The sequence below is a fragment of the Nymphaea colorata genome, chromosome 1 (assembly GCF_008831285.2).
Source record: "Nymphaea colorata isolate Beijing-Zhang1983 chromosome 1, ASM883128v2, whole genome shotgun sequence".
Taxonomy (NCBI): Eukaryota; Viridiplantae; Streptophyta; class Magnoliopsida; order Nymphaeales; family Nymphaeaceae; genus Nymphaea; species Nymphaea colorata.
This window is the reverse complement of record NC_045138.2, coordinates 17129758-17151126: the sequence shown is the minus strand read 5'-3', so window position 1 is coordinate 17151126 and position 21369 is coordinate 17129758. Positions and strand designations below refer to the sequence as shown.

Sequence of the window (21369 nt, the reverse complement as noted above, 5' to 3'; positions counted from 1 at the left end):
TTAAAAATTGAATTGGAGAAAATTAAGTTTTTTTCACAATATCTCACGATATAATGGCACAATTAACTTATTTCATGAGATCTCCTGTAGGTAATCATTCATTCACAAAGGTTGATTGTCTTGAGTTTATGTATTTGAGAGAGGATCGAGACAACAATGTTAGGAGTTGTTTGGCAGTTGAGACACTAAAACTAGATATTCATAAATATACTTAAATCTTTGAAACAGATTCATGGAACACTCACAAAGTATTATACTTATTAAAAGACCAATGAATTTACCTCAGATTGGGGTAGATCCATATAATGCTAAAACTAGGTGTTCATAATTTATAAAACACTCACAATCACAAAGTGTTTCATTTGCCAAACAACCGACAAAAAAAAAACAAACTTGAAAACCAAAGATATAAACATTTTATTCATCAAACTGGGCTTGAAATGTGTGATTGTACCAGTTTTTTCACTGCCTACAAAGTCCAACAAAATTATGTACTTTAGACTAAGCAAACTTGTTTTGGATATGCATCAAATTCTAATAGATGATTTGATACATTAAGAATAGAACAAGTAACAATGTTTTGTAAAGACGGTAAAACGAAATGTAAACCTTGGGAGTAAATTTTAGCTGATGACTGAAATGCACTGCCGTGTGCGATGTTTGTTAAGAGGCATAAAGGCATCAGGGCGAGGTGAGCTGTTTATGTGGGTCATTGGCCTAGAGGCATTGAAGCTTAAGATTCATGATCAAATAATTTTAATATGTGTTGGAAAAAATATTGTTTTGGTAAAAAAAATTCCTTGTAATTTCGTTAGAAAGATCTGCATGGGTTGGTTTTGCTTACTTAGATCAATCTTGTCTATTTTCTCTTCCAAAACTTTCAGTTATACAACAAATGTTTTTTTTTTCTTTATCATTAGAGATAATGCTCATTAATAGAGTTATAAATTACTGTGCATCGCTTTCATTATATATATATATATATACATAACCATTTGATGATCATGTGTATGAGGAAGCTGCTCCTACCATGAATTTAAATTAGGGATAAAAGCTAGATAGGATTATATTTAAGTATGACAGATTGTGTCTAGCATAGTGATGAACTTATTGAGAAAGAGTACTTTGAGAATTAAGATAAATTTTTTGTTAATAAAGTTGTTATTTTTGAAGTTAGGAAATTGGAATGAGAGAGATATTCATTGCCTTGAAGTTGTGACTGGCCGCAAAGGCTGCCTAAGAGTGGGGACTAAACAAGAATAACACGCATGTAAACATGAAGAATACTAAACAGGAAGTATTCTTCATGTGGTTGACTTGTTGCCAACCTCAGAAATTTCTGAAGTTCAAAACATCAGAATGCAACGGTTGTAGCATTTGGGGAGTTTGATTGAATATATATTGGTGAGTGGTCGCAAACATTCGATGAAGGAGCGAGTCTAATTTTGAGAATGGAACCTTTTCTTGAAGCAATAGAGCAAGAATATCCTGAGGCAGAAAAGCAAGGTTTAAGAAAGTGACATAAAATACAATGTTATATACCTATATATATATATATATGTGTGTATGTATTTATCTTTAAAACCTTTTAAAGTTGCATTATAAGGTATCAAAAGCATGTCTAATGCTCTCGACAAAAGGATGGAGGCTTTGACCTTCTTATTAGCTGGTAGATAACAGTACAAAAATGCGTCACGGTGAGGTGCACTTTACCCAACACTTCACCATGGTTTGCATGTCATGCCTGAGGCACTAGAGTCACTTGATAGCACGGGCAGAGTCAAGGGAGGGCCTGCATGGGCCATGGCTCAACTTTTTTTTTTTTTTAAATTTACATGTAAATTTTAGAAAATTCTACTTATTTTATATAAATTTTTTGAAAATTAACATTTGTAAAAATTTAAAAACTTTAATTTAGCCTTCACATGAAAAATTTATGGTTCTGCCCCTGCCTTTTGGTTCCAATGAAAGTAAACCTAGCCAATAACCACATGACAACCTTTGATCCCAATGAAAGTAATCTAGCCAATGTTAAGGGGTAATTAAATAGTCATCTATTTGAAGATGAGAAGTCGGTGCCATAGAAGAGCCATTCAAACATAGCTACAAAAATCTTAAAAAGCCTATTAAGGTTTTACTTTTTTTTTTTTTTATTAAACATGAAGGGCCTTAGCCTTTAAGACACATTTATGAAACAGTAATAAATTGTTATTGCTGTCAAATATCTTTTTAAAACGCATTTGTTAAATTGATGAGCTGAGGTAATCTAAAATCACATTTTAAGTCAATACGGATTTCAGATCCCTTGATCTTGGAAACACACCCATTCGAAATCCCTTGTTCTTGAAAACAAACACACCCTTGAAGGACACATGGAATCACTTGATCTTGGAAGCAAACACATCCATGGAGGACACTTTTAAATATCAAACAAGCCCTTGTGCGTTTGAAACGATTTGGGTATCATATTTCCAAAAAATGTAGGTCTAAAACCAAAACCAAGATACTTCAATTTATCGTTAACTTTTTCTTTCCAAATATATCGGTGCATCGAGACCTTATCCCATGTATCAGTATCACCATAAATCCGAACTCCATAAGAATATTGCATGGGAACACTTTTCGAAGAATTTGGGCTTTCTGCATAAGAAGAAATTGTGAATAATTGTGATTCGAAAAAGTTCGGAAAACAAAAAAACTTTTTTTTTTTAACTTGTTAATATTTCGTTTTAAACTCCACATTTGAATCACACAAGCTTAGCGATATTTTAAAAATATCGACGACGATATAAAAACTTTTGCGAGCGTGCAGCCTATCGCTTACACGCGGGAGACGCGAAGTACTCGCAAAATACATTTGCTTCCTGTCGACTATATATAGTCTCTATTGTCGCCCTTCCCTGAAACCCTAGCGTTCTTTTGGAGCTCCGCCGATACAGATCTAGGGTTTTGCCGCTTCGCTGTCGATTCAAGCCATGGTGTGTGGTGGAAGTCGAAATTATTGTGTTTTTGGTTTCCAGCATCGCTAAAATCTCTTGCTTGCATCTGTGGGGTTTGTCTATGACTTTGTTGATCTTTGTTCGGGCTTTTTTCGCAGGCGGATGTCGAGACGGAGGTTGCCGGACAGCCGAAGAGGAGGACGTTCAAGAAGTTCAGTTTCAGGGGAGTTGATCTGGATGCCCTCCTTGACATGCCCACCGAGGAGCTCGTCAAACTCTTCCATGCCCGGGCTCGTAGACGGTGTGTCTCTCTCTCGCTCTCTCTCTTTATATGGTTTTCCACGCCCCTCTCTCTCTCTTTTATATGGTTTTCCATCTTTTTGATGAATGTGTAGGTTCCAGAGAGGTTTGAAGAGGAAGCCGATGGCATTGATCAAGAAACTGCGCAAAGCGGTAATCATTCTCTTCCTTAAATTTTATTTGTTCGAGAAACATCCTCCTGGTTGCCTTTGAATTGGTGCTTGGGCACATAATTGGTTTTTATGGCGGATTTCGTTTGCCTGCATTGTGAGTTCTATATCTATTGGGTTGAATGATCTGGATGCTGGAAACGAATTTTAGTTTAGTTTTCTTTTCGTGACTTTTCAATGTTGTTGGTGTTCTATCAAATAAGAAAAAAAAAACTTTTTTGCTTGTCCGTTGATGTGAATATCGGATGATCTCTTGTATTTGCATTAGTTTCAGTATAGGATTCGAATCTAGTACGTGGTGGCTCTGACTCTAGTTTCGGTATATGATAAAGCTGTTGTATTTGCATTAGTTTCAGTATAAGGTCTGACACTAGTACTTTGCGGGATACCTCTAAGATCAATTATCTTGACGCATGGAGGAGTGATGAACATGCTACCATTTGGCTTTGTTTGTCTTCGTTTTGGATTCTTCACGAGATGGCTATGCTGTTGACTAGGGAAACTTGCATTACTCGTAAGATGTTTCACTATGTTCTAGGCCGAGTGAAATCTGATCTCCATGGTTTTGGATTTTTCCTGTGGTTTCCATCTTGATGGTCGTCATGAATGAATTTACAATGTTATTCAGTTTAATGAAGCAAAAGCTTAAGCAATTTGTTACCCTATAAACGAAACAAAAGTAAATAAGAATATGTATGAAAGGAATTATTTTTAAAATCTGCACATGTTGTCTTTTTCAATGCGTTATAATGTCTGAGATACGTTGGTAGTATCTCATTATCACCAGAAATTGAAACCAATATCAGGTAGCTCTAAAGATGCAGGAGTGCATTTGGTCATGCTTTAGGTGTAAATTTATGCTGGTATTAGTTTTTATTTTGCCACATTGGAATTTGTAGAATCTGATTGTAGGTCGAAATGCTTCTTTCAGCTTGCTACCTTCCCTATATTCATGTATTTTGTACTTTGGCTGCTAATCAAGAAAAACTCTGGGGGCATTTCTGCACATTTTTTTTAGTCTCTGTTTTAATCTTATATTTGAAAAATTGTTTTGCTTGCTGCAATATGATGATGTAGTTGGCATCATTGAACTGGATGTTGGAATCGTACTAAAGGGAATTTATCCCTTCATTGTCATGACTTTACAAATCTACATCCTCTCCTTGTTATTGAGTCTCATGATTAAAGAAAGAAAAGAGAACAGCTGAACAGGGTAGGTGATGGGCTGTTGCTATAATATGAATATAGACAGACGGACAAATTTATTCTCAAGAAAATACTAGCTGTCGTACCAATAATTAACTTGTAAACAACAGTACAATGTGATTGTACATGCTTATTTTTGCATGGATCTAGCTACTGCATCCACTGGTAAGTTGAATGTAATTGCTTAAGATGTATTTTGCATTATTTCTTATCATTTTAATGGGTTTGATCTGTCTCCCAAACATCGTCAGTTATTTCAAGGTTGGGAAAGATCCAAAGCCCTTAATTCATGAGTATGAGAGGAAGATTTACCTGCATTTGAACTTTAAGCCACATGAAAATCGTAAGTTGTGCATGCTAGGGCCGATTCAATTATTATTTTCCCAACTTGGCAGGGTGAGATCCACATAAATGAAGTGTGTACTGTACACTTATACAACCAAAGAAATACAATTTAAATTACATTTAGATAAAGATTTAGTATCTTACTTCAGCAAGGAATATGTTGGAATGCATAATCCTATGTCTTATTCTATTATTAAATCATCTACAAACAACTGTGGAGGTATGCATGAGGCTATGAAAGGGTTGGTACAACAATAAAATTGCCGTCGTCTTGGTCAGCAACAAATTCACTTGTTTAGAATTGAAGTTGTCTTGAAAACCAGTTATTTCATTCAACAGGGTCTTCATTTGTTGCCCTCTTTGATCTGGGAGTATGTGTTTTTCAGTCTGATGTTCTTTGCTTGAATATCAAGTGGGAAAATTTGCACTGAGAAAGTTCAATAACAGGAGCAAGGCTTTTGAACCATGAAATGCATTTTGAAGAAAATCAATTAAACCATCTGCCTAAATATTTGATGCTGTTGTGGTACAAGATTTTTTTTTAAATGGCACTTTTGGGTTTGTCTTGTATAGATCCCTACTTATAGAAAATGTGGCTGTCATTCTTCTATTGTGAAGTGTGTTTCTGATTACTAGAGATTGCTTTCTGAAACAGAAACGTGAAGCCCCACCCGGTGAAAAGCCAGAACCAGTCAGGACACACCTCCGCAACATGATCATTGTGCCTGAGATGATCGGAAGTATCATCGGGGTTTACAATGGCAAGACTTTTAACCAAGTTGAGATCAAGCCGGAGATGATTGGTCATTACCTTGCAGAGTTCTCCATCAGCTACAAGCCTGTCAAGCACGGAAGGCCAGGTATCGGTGCCACCCACTCGTCCAGGTTCATTCCTCTCAAGTGAAAATGCTTTTCGAGTAGTTATGCTTTGTTCCAAAAAACTCCAAGGATGCTCTGTATTTTTTTTTAATTTCTAGTTTACAAATTTTGATTGCACCATTAACTACCTAGATACGTGGTGACGCACGGTTTGTTGCAATGGCTGTGGCTAATTGGCCGAACAGTTTTTTTATGCTCCTTTATGCGATTTCGTGTTGATTACGGCAAGCCTAATACTTTCAAAGCTGGAAGCAGAATTAATCGTGCTAGTATTTTTGTCTTCGGCACCATACGTCATCTGCGATTATATATATACACAATATATACAGTACACAAGTGTGCCTGTAGACCTCATATTTTCTGGTTCTGTTTCCTTGAGCTCGACCAATTTGAAACATCTTAAGTTCTTAACTACATCAGAGTGGCGGTATATCCCAGTATGAGTTCCCAAAGACTCTATAGCCCGTGCATCACCAGTTTCATGGCTGCTTTTCACGGCCAAGGACGTATCTTTCGCTTATGGTGTGCTTGGTGGCGTGCAAAAGAAGTCCAAGCCTTGTAAGTCTCACAACCTAAGGTCCATCAGTGGAGTTGTGTGCGGACGGAGATATATTTCCCCCATTTTAATGGCATATATTTCGTATACTTTTTGACCTGTGCTGATGAGTGTCTGTTCAATGAAATACGTCCGTATGTAATCACCCGCCAGGTGGGACTGGTTGAATGTCGCCATTACTTTCTTCCCAAATGGTGGGGCCTTCTGATAGTTCTACCATGCATTTTTGAGCTCCGTTAGCCTCCGGGTGGAATATCAAAGGACTGAACTATTCTTGTGCTGAAATCCTTTCTATTCCCTTTCAAATCCGCAAAAATTACCAATGGGAAGGTGATTATCCGTCCCCTTCGGTCGATGTCGCATGTTAAAGAGAGATTCGGAATCTCCTGATCACAGAGACGGTGGTCGTACGTAGGACGTGTCTGAGTTTGTAGGCTCTCCCCTCCGACATAATAATATCCCTCAATGGTGATGGGGGATCGTTCAGACTTCATTAACAAACTGCGACTGCTCTTCTTCGAATTTTGTGGTTAAGAGCTGATCTACATCTGGGTTGTTTACATCAGCCTTATAAAAATATATTTATTTTCACATTATTGCTATCCAGTGTTTGATTATTCGTGTACACTAGTGCCCCTAAAGGCATGGAAGTTTTTGAACAGGTATCCCTCTGGCCAAACTTTCATGCCTTGCCACTGTTGTAGGTGATGTAGTTATGCGCCAATGAAGTAGAAGTCATTGATGTATATTAGGTCTACAGCAGGCAGCCTTGTATCTTTTTTAGTGGAACATTCTTCTTGCTCACCCGATTCGATTGGGGCTCATGGTGGTGGTGTGGAACCTTCTTCTCGCTCACCCGATGTAGGTGATAGGGCCCTTGAACTGCTCTCCTCGTTACCAATTTACTTGCACGCCAACTGGTTAATTAAAGCTTCCGGACGTTTATCTGTCAGTTAAAAATTGAGCGAAGTGTGATCGATCGATCGCCCGTAACAGAAGAAATAATTTATGAAATGTCTCGAGTCACAGCAGTTCTATGTATAAGAAACTACGGTAGGTTAGTGAACGATTTTTGACCCAGTTTGTGGTTTGTGTTGTGGCACCGTGAAGGATTTCAAACCCAGTTTTGTGGTATGTGTGGTTTTGAAGCAGTTTGTGGTTCAAAAATGTTAAGTGGATCAATTTGGACCTGAATTCAGGTAAAAGAATAATATCGATGTTTTAGTGTTAAGATCTAAATATTTAATTCGGATATATATGATAAAGGAGTCATATTTATTTATCAATGAAATTCACTTTTACCAAACCATCAACTTTGAGAAAGGTTAAATCGTGATCAGAAAATCAGGAACAATATTAAAGGTTCAAAAGAGGATTATCATTTTTATATCGAGAAATGCACTTAATATACTTCAAAAAGAATTATCATTCAGTGAAACAATTGGATAAAGTTTCAGAAAACTCAAATACAAAAGGAAAAGGCAATATCATCACCCACATTGTCAAAGGAGGTTGGCATTCACGCAAAAAATGTAGCAGAAAGACTGCCGCCAAAAAAGAAAACGACGCGAATGACAATAGTTTGGTAATAGTTCCAAAATTAGAAAAAGACGCATAACTCTGACAGCGAGAGAAAAGATACAGAAAGAGGGACAGACAGAGTCGATGATGGGGGCGAGAAAAATTTGCTGGAGATGGCGAGCCTAACAAACACCAACAAAGTTTTTTGAGGTTAAAACTCGCTCTGCTGCTAAAGCAGAACGTTAATGTCATTCTTCTTTCGAAATCGAGGATATGTAAGAGTGGACAGTTATGCCATTCCAAAGAAGTCTTCCACAGAAGGAAACCCAAAATGATAATCTTCTGGAACAGCATTTGCTGGATCAAGGTGCTCAGTAAAGCTGCAAGTTGATCACCAGCTGCTATCCAGTGGCCTACTTTCTGCAGGGCTCTCTTGATCAGCTACCCTCCGCAAGGGCACAAACTTAACGGCTTTGAAGAAAAATCCCCTAGAAAACTAATTTTTCTGGCATATGATCACCACCAAAGAATTTACTTTTTTTGGTACGCCCTGTTAAAAGGAAGGGAAATGGAAGGAAAGAACAGTCAATCATTTGCTTGGTTGATTAATTAAAAAAAAGAAATAAAAGAAAGTTACAAAACTTGTTTGATTGCAAAGAGAGGAAAATAAAAGGAAGGAAATGAAAATGATCAAATCCTTCCAAAATTGAAAGGATTGGGAAGGAAAGGAAATGCTTATTGCTTTTTACCGTATATGCCTTTTTCTTTTTCTTTGTGCATGCATGAACAACGTTTTACGTGATGGCAACATCTTTGTCGATTCAGAGTTTTTTTTTACCACCGTTCACGTAAACCATTACAACAAAGAAATTTCTTTAGGTTCGTCTCTCTTCTCTGTCTATCTTTTTACCACTGTTCACGATGCCGCCTTCCCCCTCTCCATCATCTAGTGCAAACATGTTATTGTAAAGTAACATAAATTCTATCATTTCCTTTTATTTATGTAGTCCAAACAAATATGATTTTGGCAATTCATTTTTTTTTATGTTCATACATGTTTTATAATCATCTCTTTCCTTTCCATTCATTTCCCTTCTCTTTGTTTCTCATTCTCTTTCCTCCCTTTCATTTCTTTTCCTTTGAATCCCTTCCTTTCGTTCTCTTTCCCTCAATCCAAACAAAGCCTTAGATGCACAGTCTAATGCTATAGTTACATCTTTTTCTGTGTTTTGAATGTGCTGTTTTCACCCTGAAAGTTATTAGGCTACTAGCTTCAAATGCGTGGGCTGAAACTCATTATGCAGTGTGCCTCCAATTTGACTCATGGGGGACCATGCTCTTGCACAAAAAAAAAAAGGGATGGGTCTCGACTCTACATGCAAGTTGAAGCACGTGAAAATTCCACCGCCTAGTATTGACACAGCTCTTTGACCCTCTTGCTCATCCAATTGTATTATTTTCACTGCATTTTTTGCGCCACACTACCATTCCTTTATTTTTTGGAAATAAAAGTCTTTGGAGGGAAGCTTTCTTCTCCACATGTGGGCACTATTGAGAGAAAGACAAAAAAAAAAGAAAAGGTTGAAGGGGAAACTAAAGCTAAATTCTGTAACTAAAATCTTTTACCCTATGCAAAATGATTGAAGGACACCAATACATAAATAAACAAATTTGGTCGGAATGTGTAGAAAACTGCCCACACAATCCCATATGTGGCTCCACCGCCGGTTGGCGCCGAAAATATACGGACGGAAAAGAGAATCAAGTGGAAACCATTTTTAATTAGCATATCGGGAAATAGAGTTCAGGTCTCCTAATCCGTGTTTGCGTGACTCAACAAATTGGTCTACACAAAATTTTACTAGAGCCGCCGGTGTGTTAGCTAATCGAAAACCCTTTAGACGCAATGCAATGGTCTGTCTTAGGTGAAAACAAAGGCGACCAAATCTCTGGTCCTTTGTTGGGGGAGGAGAGAAGGCAACCATACTTCTTCCAAACACTCTTGCCAATTTGTTTTTGTTTTTGAGAAATATAAAGCCCAACAGTGAGTCTCTGAGTACTGTTTTTGGAATTATTAAGACGTACAAATGATTTAGGCAGTGGGGCTTAATGTGAATGTATGCAACAATGGCGGCCACAGAGCTGTGCCCATCAGAAGGGCTTAATGTGAATGCTTTCTGACATGAACGGGCGGCGTGGATTCACGCGCCAACCCCATCAAATTCACATGATCTTCTCATGTCCATATCATTCATGTACAAATATAAATATGGCTGGTAAATTATGCTTGCCGCTTATTATACTTGTGTAGCTACTGTGACAAACATTCTTAAAGGTGTCGGCACAATGAACGGGGTTGGTGAGAAGACAGTCTCATTCGAATTATTAAAAAGAAACATCAACATGAAGGTTGAAACATAACAGGGAGACACCAAAAGTGACGCTCAAGAATGATAAAAGGTTTTAACCTTTCACTCAAGCAATGGGATTTTGTCACGCAGACAGTAAGATTTTGTTTGGCTCACCTGAAAACCACAACAACAAACGATTCACTAGCTTTTGAAACTAAGAGTGAATATAACAAAAGGTTATGCCTTCGTATCATTTTCCGTAGCATCAAATGAAATGTTTTTCATTTTGTATATACTTTCTTAATAAAGGATGGAGGCCTCCTCCTAGTTTCGGCACCAAATGTTCAAATACGAATTTGCATTTTTTTAGTTATACTATTATCCATGTATATGTAAAATATATCAAGGTCGATTCTTTGTATTGCACTTTTGGTGACTTGCGATGTAATTTGATCAGTGAGACTGCAAGCAAACGTTTATACAAATTTTTTAATCTAAAGAAATGACTCATATAAATAATGTTTATACAAATTTATTCATATAGGTTTGAAATGTGATATTTTAAATAATCAATCCAAATCAACAGATAGGGATTAAATCGTGTTGGTATCGGCACCCATATGCCATAGAAATCGTCTCCGATCGGAGAATATGTTTTCTTCTAACTAAGCAGGGTCCCGGGCGGACGGACCCCATCTGAAAGCGTGTCTGAGAGCCACATTTTACTGTGAGACAGGAAACTCTGTTCTGACTAACAACGGAAAGAAAACGCGTCAGCCTCATTTATTTGCACTAAATCCTTCCAGCTTTTCTCTTTTCCAAGCATCTTTAATCTTACCAACCAGTTTAATCTTTTCCAATAAGATTAAAACGGCACTTCAAATTTCTTTCTGAAGCAAGCTTTGTTCACACGATGCACAGCATGTGAACTTTACTCGTGATTGCAGAAAACATTCACAAAAAATACTCAAAACTAAGGTCCTGACGCAGCTCAAGAACCAGGGAAAACAGAAGAACCTTCGGGTGCTCTTATTTCGAATGCTAAATTGTTAACCTCGTGTGATGAATGCATTGTTGACGAGAAAGAAGAAGAACAAAAAAAGACAGACATTTTATCGTCACTAAATCTCTCCTGCTCAAAGTTTTGGAAAAATGCAGACAAGATGTCTACGTTAGAATGGCAATAACTGTTGTGTCGGCGGCTTACAAATAGCTTAATTAAATTGTAGGGAGTGGCGATAAGTAATCGCAGGAGCAATGGGGAAACCAGAAATTTCTGGCTAAGGAGCACTGTAATTTCTAATTTTAAGGGGCATTAGTATAAAATTGAAAAATAATGAAGCACCATTGTGTAAATAAGGCAAATTTTGTCGGCTAGTATACACAACTGCCTACAACAGCCGCAGAGCCCAGGAGATTCGTTGGCACTTTCTAGTAGAAAACACTAACGCAGTTGTTCATGAAAAACCCTAAATTCCAGAATAGAAACAAGTGAAGGTGCAAATATTAATCATGAATGCAACAATAAAAGTGCTTATATCAATAGGCTTTCGGGCAGTAGCTAAGGCACATGCACGCTATATTTGTCCATGAAATCCACACAAACTGCATGTTTATGTAGCATTGCCCTTTTATATTTGCTTATTCACATACTGGTGCTCCTTAGTTATTTTTTTATTTTTTTGGAGGAAGGCAGATTGAGGCAATATGATTAGAGCGCACTGCCGACGCTAGAATCAAGCACGACACAAATGTTCAAATGTGTGGAGCAAAGAAATAAATTATTTAAAATCACTTTTTATTGAACATATTCACCCTCATGGTAAGGAGTTTTTTCTACAAACCAAAAACCTTTTTGGTCATTTTGAACCTGATCGGCCACATGAGAGGATAACTGCAAAGTTGTTTTGACGTTCTTATCAAACACACACACACACACACACACTCCCTCTCTCTCTCAACCCTGTCCTCAGAATCTTACTGAGTGCGCTATGGTTATTCTTTTCTTTTCAAGATAGGCAGAATTTTATTTAAAACCCTTGGTTACATTTAGCATATTTAGTTTATTTTCGGGGGGTTAAGTTTAGAAATGAAATAAAGAGTGGTTGGGTTCATAAACGAAGCATTTATTAGCAGGCAGCAAGTAATAGAAACAGGTAGTAGTGCGTTTAGTCAATTTGCACGTACATATCGGCGCATGCATGTACACCATTGGAGTCAAGTTGCTTGTTTCATGGCTCATTTGGACAATGGATCTTCTGAATTGCATACCAAGAAGTCACGTCAAATCAAATGCTGGTGCTTGATCCACTCATTAAATTGAATTTGAATTAGCTTAAAGCGAGTTGGACCCAGTGCGGGCGCCACATGTGCGTTGGTGTGGGCAGTTGCCCATGCCAGCTCCTTAAAATTTCATTATTTTACCTTCGTAAATTTAATATTCACTTATATATATATATAAGTGTCCCTCCAGATATGAATATTTATAAATGAGTGTCCCTCCAACCATTTTTTTCCCGGTTATCCCATTGGTTGAACCGACTTAAGTTGGAAAGGTATGTTCCCCTGCGCCATCCCCGGCTTTTGTGGGTTAAGTCGAATTGGTTGCCTGTCTTGAAGTCTTTCTTGCATTTTATAGAACCAACATTTTTGTTTAGAGGAGTAAATTCCAATTTTCCGTCATACCTTGATGTGAAGGTTCAGCAATTTGAAGTTGTGAGTGCTTTATCGATTTACTTTGCTAATTTGCTAACACAATTTTCATCAAACCTTGATGTCCATAAACAACCAAGAAAAGAGCGACCCGAATATTTGAACAGTTCGATATATGATCGTCCTAATGATTTATTTCTTGGAGCACTGTGTCCTTGCTTTGGTGGGTGGAGGGCAATGGCATCCCCCTTGTCCCCACCCCCTCTCTCTTCTCAAAGAAACATCACCAATTTTATTTTCATGCATTTTCTCATATACATATGTGCATGCACACACGCGCGCGCGTGTGAAAGAGAAGAAGGAGAGAGAATTTGGATTTTGACGTATATACACACACATATAAGAGAGAGAGAATTTGGCTTTTGACGTATTCACACACACATATAAGAGAGAGAATTTGACTTTGACACCTAGAATATGTTTCCTTAGGCAAGACTGAATCTATCTAGAGGAGTTTACAAAGGGCAGCTTAACTTTTGACATATTTGCATGTCAAGACTGTCTTAATTGAAAGGGTTAGAGGGAAGGGGAGGCATCAGGGGCCATGCGCCCCCCACCCTCTCTTTTCACATTTTTGAAAAAAAAATTATACTTATATTTACTTAAAAAGTCTAAATAATATTGTTTTGCACTTGTATAAATTTAAAAAATATTATTCTATCATTGTTTGATTTTTTTTTTTTTGCATTTGGCCCGCGCCAATGAGCCTAGTGAATGCTAATAGTTAAAGGAACAATATTATTACAATTTTATCGGATGTCTCAAAAGAGACGGTTGAAGCAAAGATACGAGTTTTACCTATAAGAGATGAAGAAGAGGACTCATTCAATCTCTCGGTTCCCTTTCTCAAGCTTATCAAGTGTACCATGGGTCCACCTTGTCTTCGTCTGCGCCATTAAATAGTGTCCGGCATAGGGAACCAACAAGCAGCTATGTTTCCCTCCAATCACTGCAGCGCCTACTCTCTATTATAACTCAGTTCTATCTTTATTTATAAAGCGGTTTCTCATTTCTCAATAAAAGCGGTTGTTTGGGAGGCAATCACAATGTTTAGCACGTTAAGAATAATTATTTGAAGTCGTAAGCCCCTGATCAGAAAATATATAAAAGTGTGGGGGCATGGGGTTAATGCAGTGTGACCTATTTATTGCGTCAAAAAAAAAAAAAAAAAAAAGAGGATACGTTATCAGAGGGGTTCGGCGTAGTGCGCAAGCAAACGAGTAAAAACTTGCACCACCCGGCATTGCAGCCCCTCGCCCCTTTTCCCCCCCACATCACGACAAAAAGAAAGAAAACAATTAAAAAAAAAAAGAAAAGGAAAAGGATCATTGCGGGGCCCGCCCTTCTTCTCCCTCCATGCGTGTGTGCCATCCATCTGACCCGCACACGTGCATTCGCACGTGCTCCGCCCAATCATTCCACCACCCAATTACCATCATGCCCCCACCTCCTTATCCCTTCCACCTTTGCGTATCGGCCCGAGTCGGACGTTACCTCTCCCCCACCCTAAAACACCGCTGTTCGAACCGGCCGAACGGGATTCATTCAGCGACCGGGAGGGGCAGTTTCGGGATGAAGGAGAAAGGTGGGGGCAAAAGAGGAAAGGAAGTAATGGCCGGCGGCAGAGGCATGGTGGGGCCCGCAGGAGCGGCGGCAGGGAAGAAGGGGGGGGTGGGACCCGCGGCCTTCATGCCTCGTATCTACACGCGGCGGACAGCGCGCGGCGATCACGGCATCCCCCCGAGTAGGCGTTGGCGTACTCCCCACCGGGCCCCACCCCTCTCTCTCTCTCTCTCTCCTCGGGACACGTTTCGACACGTCTCCGCTGCCGCGGCGCGCCCCCTCCCTTGCCCCTATCTCCCCCAACATTCACGCCACCTCCCTTTTCCCCTCTCCTTAACGGAGTCTCCCCGACCGCCCGCCGTCACCGTTAGCATCCCCGCGGTGGTCCGCCCCTTGACGCCAACTAACGGCGCCGAAGAAGCCCGCGCCCGCTAGCCGTAAAGGTTAGGCAGGGTCTCGTGCTCCGCGCCCCAGTCTGGGTTCTGCCGCTGCGTGGTCGGTGGGCTCCTGCTTCCAGACGGATTTGATTCGGGTGCGACTGATTCGTTGCCTTTTGGGTCTTTGACCTTACACTGGACTCGACGGATGCTCGGACCCTTTTTTTTCCGGATTCGGGTAACCGGACCCGTTCCTGCCGTCCGCGAGCACGGCACGGCGGACGAGATTCCCTGCCTTCTATAGTTTAATCGTTTCACTTTCCTCGTCGACGTGTCAATTCGTTGATGACGAAAGTGCATCACATCATCGCCTCCAACAGGGTGTCCGTACCAGGACCACATGCTCATGCCTCTGGCTGGCATCCATGATCCATCCGCTATGGGCCATCATCATCATCTTTTTCTTTTTTTGTTTAATTGAAATTCTTATAAAATAAATGAAGGCAACTAGCCTTGGTCGCTGGGAAGGGATCGGTCCCCTCCCCGAATGGCAGTCTCTTCTTTAAATGGAATTGCTCGAAGATGCCTAGATCATCTTTTATTGCGCATTGCCACCGGGCTTCCGTTTTAACCATTTAAGATCCCTATTCTAATCGCAAAGTACAAGTGGTTTCTGGCAAAGTTGTGGTGAACGGGGGTGTCTTCCGTCAGAGTTGTGTCTTGCGAGGTTCATAACATAACTGAGTAACTGTTTGATCTTCTATTTTTTACATGTTTTTGGGGCACTCAAATGGAATTGAAAGAAAAGTTGGTCAAACGCTGACTGGTTCGGGGCCTAGGGCCTGGTCTCCAACTAGGGTATAAAGAACCCTAGCAGCAGCTGCGTGTAAGACCAACTGCGTCAGTTTCTTTCCCCCCTTTTTTTACGGCTTTAATAAAAACACATCTTTTATAATCTAAAAACTAACCCTACTTGTTTTTTCAATTTTCAGTTTCCCAAAGTTTACGGCAGAAATTAAAAAACTGCAAAACTTCTTTGAGCTTCTACCGTCATTAGAAAAGAATCAGAATATATATATATATACTTTTTAAACAAGCATGTTCGTGCACCGAGAAGAAACATGACCAAATTCATGAATTCAAAGTTTCTAATTTAGGCAGGTGCCATTAAGACCGCGGATTTTTAAAGCACGAAAGATTAGAAGAATGAAGAAATTGAGGGGAATATCTAAAACTTTAGATGCAAAGGAATATATCCCCTGCCCAACTTAAGCGGGAGATTGATATTTAGAGCAGCTTAAAAGTAACTTTAAACGTATTTAGTTCCTCCCGTTTATAACCATGCGGTTCATTCGATATGCGTTTGGCCAAATCAAATCCTATACATGTAGTTAATAAAGTGCTTTGTTGATGAAAGCACGGCTCTTTTCTTCTTAATTTTCTCTCAACCATCCATCTTGCAACAATCAATGACTAACATGAATCCATATGGATCTTATACCATGGGTTTTTTACCTACCAATTATATATTATGTATACATATATATATATAGCAAGATAACTACTCAATGGCAATTGGCTAGATTGATCAGATGGCACAAAATAGTTATTCAGGGTTCTCATTTTCTGCGGGACTTAAATATATATATCATTGTGACCTTATCATAAAACTAAGAACTATACACCGATAATCTTATAATTTCAGCTTTATCAAAATAATTATATTTGCTATGCTTATGCTTAGAATCAAGCTAGGGATATATTTTTAACAAAAAAAGATCATTTAATCAGTCATCAACTATTCTTGTTGGCGGTGAAATATTTAATCGATCTATTTCTTGTACTGGAGTAATCTAAAAAAGTATTAAAATGTATTATTCAATAAGCATTTCATAATGCACCGCTATAGATATTTGCGTAAAAGATCAAACCTGACTCTCGTTTTCCCTTTAAAAAGTGCTACGAGCATCACTATTTTTGTTGTTTATGACTTTTTCAATTTGAGAAGTTGAGTGACTGATTGCCTGTGTCCTTCTGCTTGCTGACAAAAAACAAGTTCCTTTTTTTTTTTTTTTCCTCGGCTGTATGGTGTAAGTTTTTTACTGTTTTAAAGGGATTGGAGTGGGATCCAGTGTTCCTATTACTTCTTCCACAAGTCAGATGCTAGATTTGGATTCAGTTTTAGAACTGTGGCTACAAACGGAATAGCTAAACCATGGGCATGGCTCGGCGAGTGAGCCAACCACCGGACCGAGCAGGAGTCAAAGAGATCAGTCAACGATGCCATCTAGGCCAAGACTTGACCGAGTCAATATCCTCACTGGCGTTTCTTTTTTTTCTTTTTTTTTTTCAAAAAAAAAGAAAAGAAAAACCCAACATGACTCCATGGAACCGGATGTCAAGAAGAACAAAAGGGGAGAAGATGAAAAGGATAGATTTTGCCGTGTGCACATGCATGCTATGGGCATCCATGTGCCCACATCATGCTTGCATCGCCATCATGGCATGCATACATGCTCTTCCTTAGAGAGAGAAAGAGTAGATGGGGGTCTTAGAGAGAGAATAGGTAGATCAGAGAGAATTGTAGAGAGAGAGGGGCGGTGGTGTGGGCGGTGAAAAAGTAAATTTGCCCTGTCGGGCAAAGCGTAAACCGCGGGTTTGGGCTATAAATATATGGTTGGCCGCCCACTCCTCTCGCTACGTGACTGACTTTCTCTCTCTCTCAAGATACCCTCCTCTCTCTCTAAAAGATATCGGAAGGATTTCTCTTTCTCTCTCTAAGACCAGTAGAGAGAGAAGGAGGAGAGGGCGGGTTGGTTCTTCACCGGTCAGGGTTTGCTGGCTTTGTTTCTTTAGCCATGGCGGTGGACACGCTCCACATGCTGAAGGACTCCGGGGTCGGGAGGGCGATGGCGCCGGAGAAGGACGTCCCTGTTCCGGTTCCTGCCGTGGCACCTCCTGTGGCGGCCAAGGAGACGCACTTCCGCGGCGTTCGGAAGCGCCCGTGGGGGCGGTTCGCGGCGGAGATCAGGGACCCGTGGAAGAAGACGCGCAAGTGGCTCGGGACCTTCGACACCGCGGAGGAGGCGGCGCGGGCCTACGACAACGCCGCCCGCAACCTCCGCGGTCCCAAGGCCAAGACGAACTTCGCGGTCGCTGGCGACGAGGGCGGATCGCCGGAGCCCCCAGCGAGGGCGGCAGCAGTAGCGGCGGCGGCGTCGGTCGAGCAGCTGGAGCAACAATGGCGGGCGTTTTACGGAGTGAGGTCGCGTGACGTCTACGGTGGGCTGGGGCCGGCGTCGGCTGCACCGTTGGTGGTCATATCGGGGAAGGCGCCGGAGTTCCGGTTCGAGGTGGGGAAGGGCGACGACGGGAAGGCGAAGGAGAAGCGGCCTTTCCTCTTCGACCTCAACCTTCCTCCTCCCCTCGTCTGAGAGATCGTCTTCCTCCCTTTCTTTTTTGCCTTTTCCTTTTTCCCTTTCACCGGTTGTTTCGTTCTGCCTTTGTTCTTCACCCTTAGAGGTTTTTCCTTTTTCTGTAATTTTTTTTCCTGCGTTGCGCTCGGTGGTGTAAATATATTTTTAAAGGGCGTAATTATCAAGGAACCATGGACAGTTTTTTCACTTCCTTCTGCTCTCTCGTAAAAACGCGAAAAGTTCGTTCACGTCCGGGCGGCTGCTGCCTCTCCTGCTTTGGTTTCGTCCGCCATTAACGAATTGGTATCTCTCGCTCTCTCCTAATAGTACAACCCCGTGGCACGCAGTTTCCCTCCTCCGTCTCTCTCTGTGGGGGTTAACATCGAGATCGGGGTTTCCGAGAAGAGAGCACTGTTGTCTTCAGATCTTTCCGGAAAGGAAAGGAGCAAAAGATCTCGTCATTCGTTGCAGAGTCTGCTCGAGAACTCTTCGGTCGGCGTGTGTGTGTGGTTCATCTCTCTCTCAGAGTATGACCCGCACGTCGTCCACGTACCGGCCAGTCTTTTCCGTTCAATGGTTGGGTCGCTCAGATTCGTTGATCGCGTTCATCACATGTGAAGCTTTTTTAGTGTGTTCATATTTTTCTACGTGATTTTCAGGCGATGATTGCATTAAAAAGTTGATGGGGAAGAAAAAATCAAACGCATCTTCTTGATCGGTTTGACTTGAAAAGCAAAATCTCACACTAATCAAGCAATAAAGCAGCTCAAAATTATTAGAGAGACAATCTCCGGTCAGGCCCGAAAGTGGAAGAACCTAATTAAGCGAGACCGAGCGAGTGTACCACCACCACCGCATTTCTTGTAATTAACAAAGAGGAAAATCATTGCAAGGGACCACGCTCGCCGGCTGCCGCCTCAAAAATTTCTGGTTGAAAATTCTCGAGAAAATATCGGCTCCTTTCTAATGCGAATAAAACAGGTTCGATTAAATTATTTAAATTGAAAAACATCCGGCGGAGGACCACACGCCGAAAACATAAAAGCAAAATTATCGTTTGAGAGGAAGCGGTGTGTTCCCTTTGCTTGCGATGAAGAAAAAAAAGCAAAGACAAAAGGAAAACGCACGCGAGAAAACAAAGGGAAAGGGCAAAAAGGTAAAAAGGAAAAAGACGTGGTTCTTTTATTGCGTCCCCGTCGTAGACGGCGTTGTCGAGGAAAAGGCGGAGAGGTTATTCGTGGTCCCTCTTATGCCCCTGTCCGTTTTCTCGAATTACCGTGGTGTCTCCCCGAGTGCGGCCCCTTTTTTTGGGCGGGGAACTGACGAAGTGACCGTCCTGTCCTTCCCGGGCAAGTCTTTGCTGCCGACCTCCCGTACCGCCCGGACGCGGTCTGGTCAGCTTTGACTCGGTCGTGGGTGGGTGTCCACGCGTCCCGACTTTCTCCGATAAGCTCCGTCCGAGTCGGGATCGATCGGTCCCACCCGTTGCTGCCCCGATTGCTCAAATTTTCCTTCTTCTTCAATCCCTGATCTTAAATGCGTTCCGATCCAAAACGATATAACTGTATAATATTTCAATCAATATCAAAGATTTTAGGAAATTATATGAAGGAATAATACATTGATTTGTCATAGTATGAAGAATAATACGTTAATTTGTCGCCATACGAGTGGACTAGGGTTCAGAAAACCAGAACTGCTGCTAAAGACTCGAACTACTATGAAGTGGTAAATCAGGTTGCCGCACCTTACAAACTCTTCCTACCGTTGATCACACTCGGGCTTCGTGTACCGACTGCGTCGAACCGGCGACCTCGTTCAACCAAGAAGTCTCAAAGTCCAGTCTCCAATCTACGTCACCCGGTTGTAGTCGGACCGAATCGTGGCGAGAAAGGAGGCGTAGCGGCCGGAGAGGGCCACGGGCGTCCACGACCGGGAGGGCAGGACAGAGGGAAAGAGACGGGAGAGTTAAAGAGGGGGAGGGAGGCACTGCCGCCCACAGCGCCGTATACGGACTTTGAAAGCGAATAAACAGCGGCCGGCGTGGGCCCCGCGGCGGCAGAGCCGGCACATGTGGCGGGGCAGGAAAAAAAGTTGAGGGAGCGCGTCCTTTTCGGCCGGACGATCGCGGCGGGAGGCGGACGGCAGCCGTCGGATCCGCGGCGGTGGCGGGCGGAAGGGGGATTTGTGGAAGTTGCCGCCAAAGTTCACGTCCCGGTCAGGCGCCGGGCCCCGCACCTGCCCCCCCTTAGTTTCTTTGACTACTTCACCCCGCTGGGCCCGCGCGTTCCTCGCCTACGCCTGGGTCCTCCTCTTCTCCTGCACGTCCTCTCGACACGTGCCCCAGCGGCGGAAGGGACCGTCGCTTTCGGGGATGAGGCGGACGATGTCGTCACGTGCGTAGAGAGAGAGAGAGATCTGCCGCCCCACTTTTTGCGGTTGGTTCCCTCTTCTGGACACGCCACCTCGATGCATGTGATGATGAGAGATGGTCATCTTCACCATCCGGGCATGCATCTACCATCTGCATACATCGGATACGGTTCGGGTCCAACCGAGTGGGATCTCGATTCTCATCCAGTCCGTTTTTCTGATTTAGCAGCGGCAGATCCACCGTCAGCCTGTCATCTGTTCTACCCCAATTTTTACATGCACACTGCGTCCCAGACTCCTATTTGATACACAAACGGCTTCTGTTCCCGGATAATTCAGATCAAACACAAAAGTATTCAGTTTTTTGCTTACACCCCAAAGCTTAAACATTCCCCCCAAAAAATCTTAATTTAATAATTAAGGGTGGGCAACCGGCCCATATGACTTCTTTAAAAACTTTTCGTGTGCTATTATTAATGACTCTCTTCATAACACTTGATATATCGATGTGTGTTTTTGAGATATTAAGAAATAAAATGTTAAGTGTTTCTAATAACGGTAAGCATCGAATCGAATACTTGATAGGTATAAAGTTGATGGTCGAATCTAGCCCCATAACTAAGCGGGCTAGGTTTGTGCTCCCGCCAAAGGCTTTGGGGCA

General features: G+C 41.5%; 2 protein-coding genes across 2 annotated transcripts; both read left to right on the top strand.

The window, feature by feature from the left end:
• The first annotated feature begins 2833 nt into the window (after positions 1 to 2833).
• On the top strand, positions 2834 to 6061 carry LOC116248119 (40S ribosomal protein S15-like). Its single transcript, XM_031620736.2, has 4 exons — positions 2834 to 2978; positions 3098 to 3240; positions 3335 to 3392; positions 5616 to 6061. Exons 1-4 carry the CDS (start codon positions 2976 to 2978, stop codon positions 5862 to 5864), a joined length of 453 nt encoding a protein of 150 aa, XP_031476596.1. The 5' UTR covers positions 2834 to 2975; the 3' UTR covers positions 5865 to 6061.
• An 11558-nt stretch (positions 6062 to 17619) lies between these two features.
• On the top strand, positions 17620 to 18542 carry LOC116264622 (ethylene-responsive transcription factor 9-like). Its single transcript, XM_031644952.2, has one exon. The coding sequence runs from the start codon at positions 17778 to 17780 to the stop codon at positions 18351 to 18353; it is 576 nt and encodes a 191-aa protein (XP_031500812.1). The 5' UTR covers positions 17620 to 17777; the 3' UTR covers positions 18354 to 18542.
• Positions 18543 to 21369: the final 2827 nt, after the last annotated feature.

What these genes read in the sequence shown, in the direction of transcription:
- LOC116264622 (XM_031644952.2), top strand. Translation starts at nt 17,778, where the DNA reads ATGGCGGTGGACACGCTCCACATGCTGAAGGACTCCGGGGTCGGGAGG.
- LOC116248119 (XM_031620736.2), top strand. An exon ending in CATGCCCGGGCTCGTAGACG is followed by an intron (nt 3,241 to 3,334) that starts GTGTGTCTCTCT and finishes ATGAATGTGTAG; the next exon opens with GTTCCAGAGAGGTTTGAAGA. An exon ending in TCAAGAAACTGCGCAAAGCG is followed by an intron (nt 3,393 to 5,615) that starts GTAATCATTCTC and finishes TTTCTGAAACAG; the next exon opens with AAACGTGAAGCCCCACCCGG.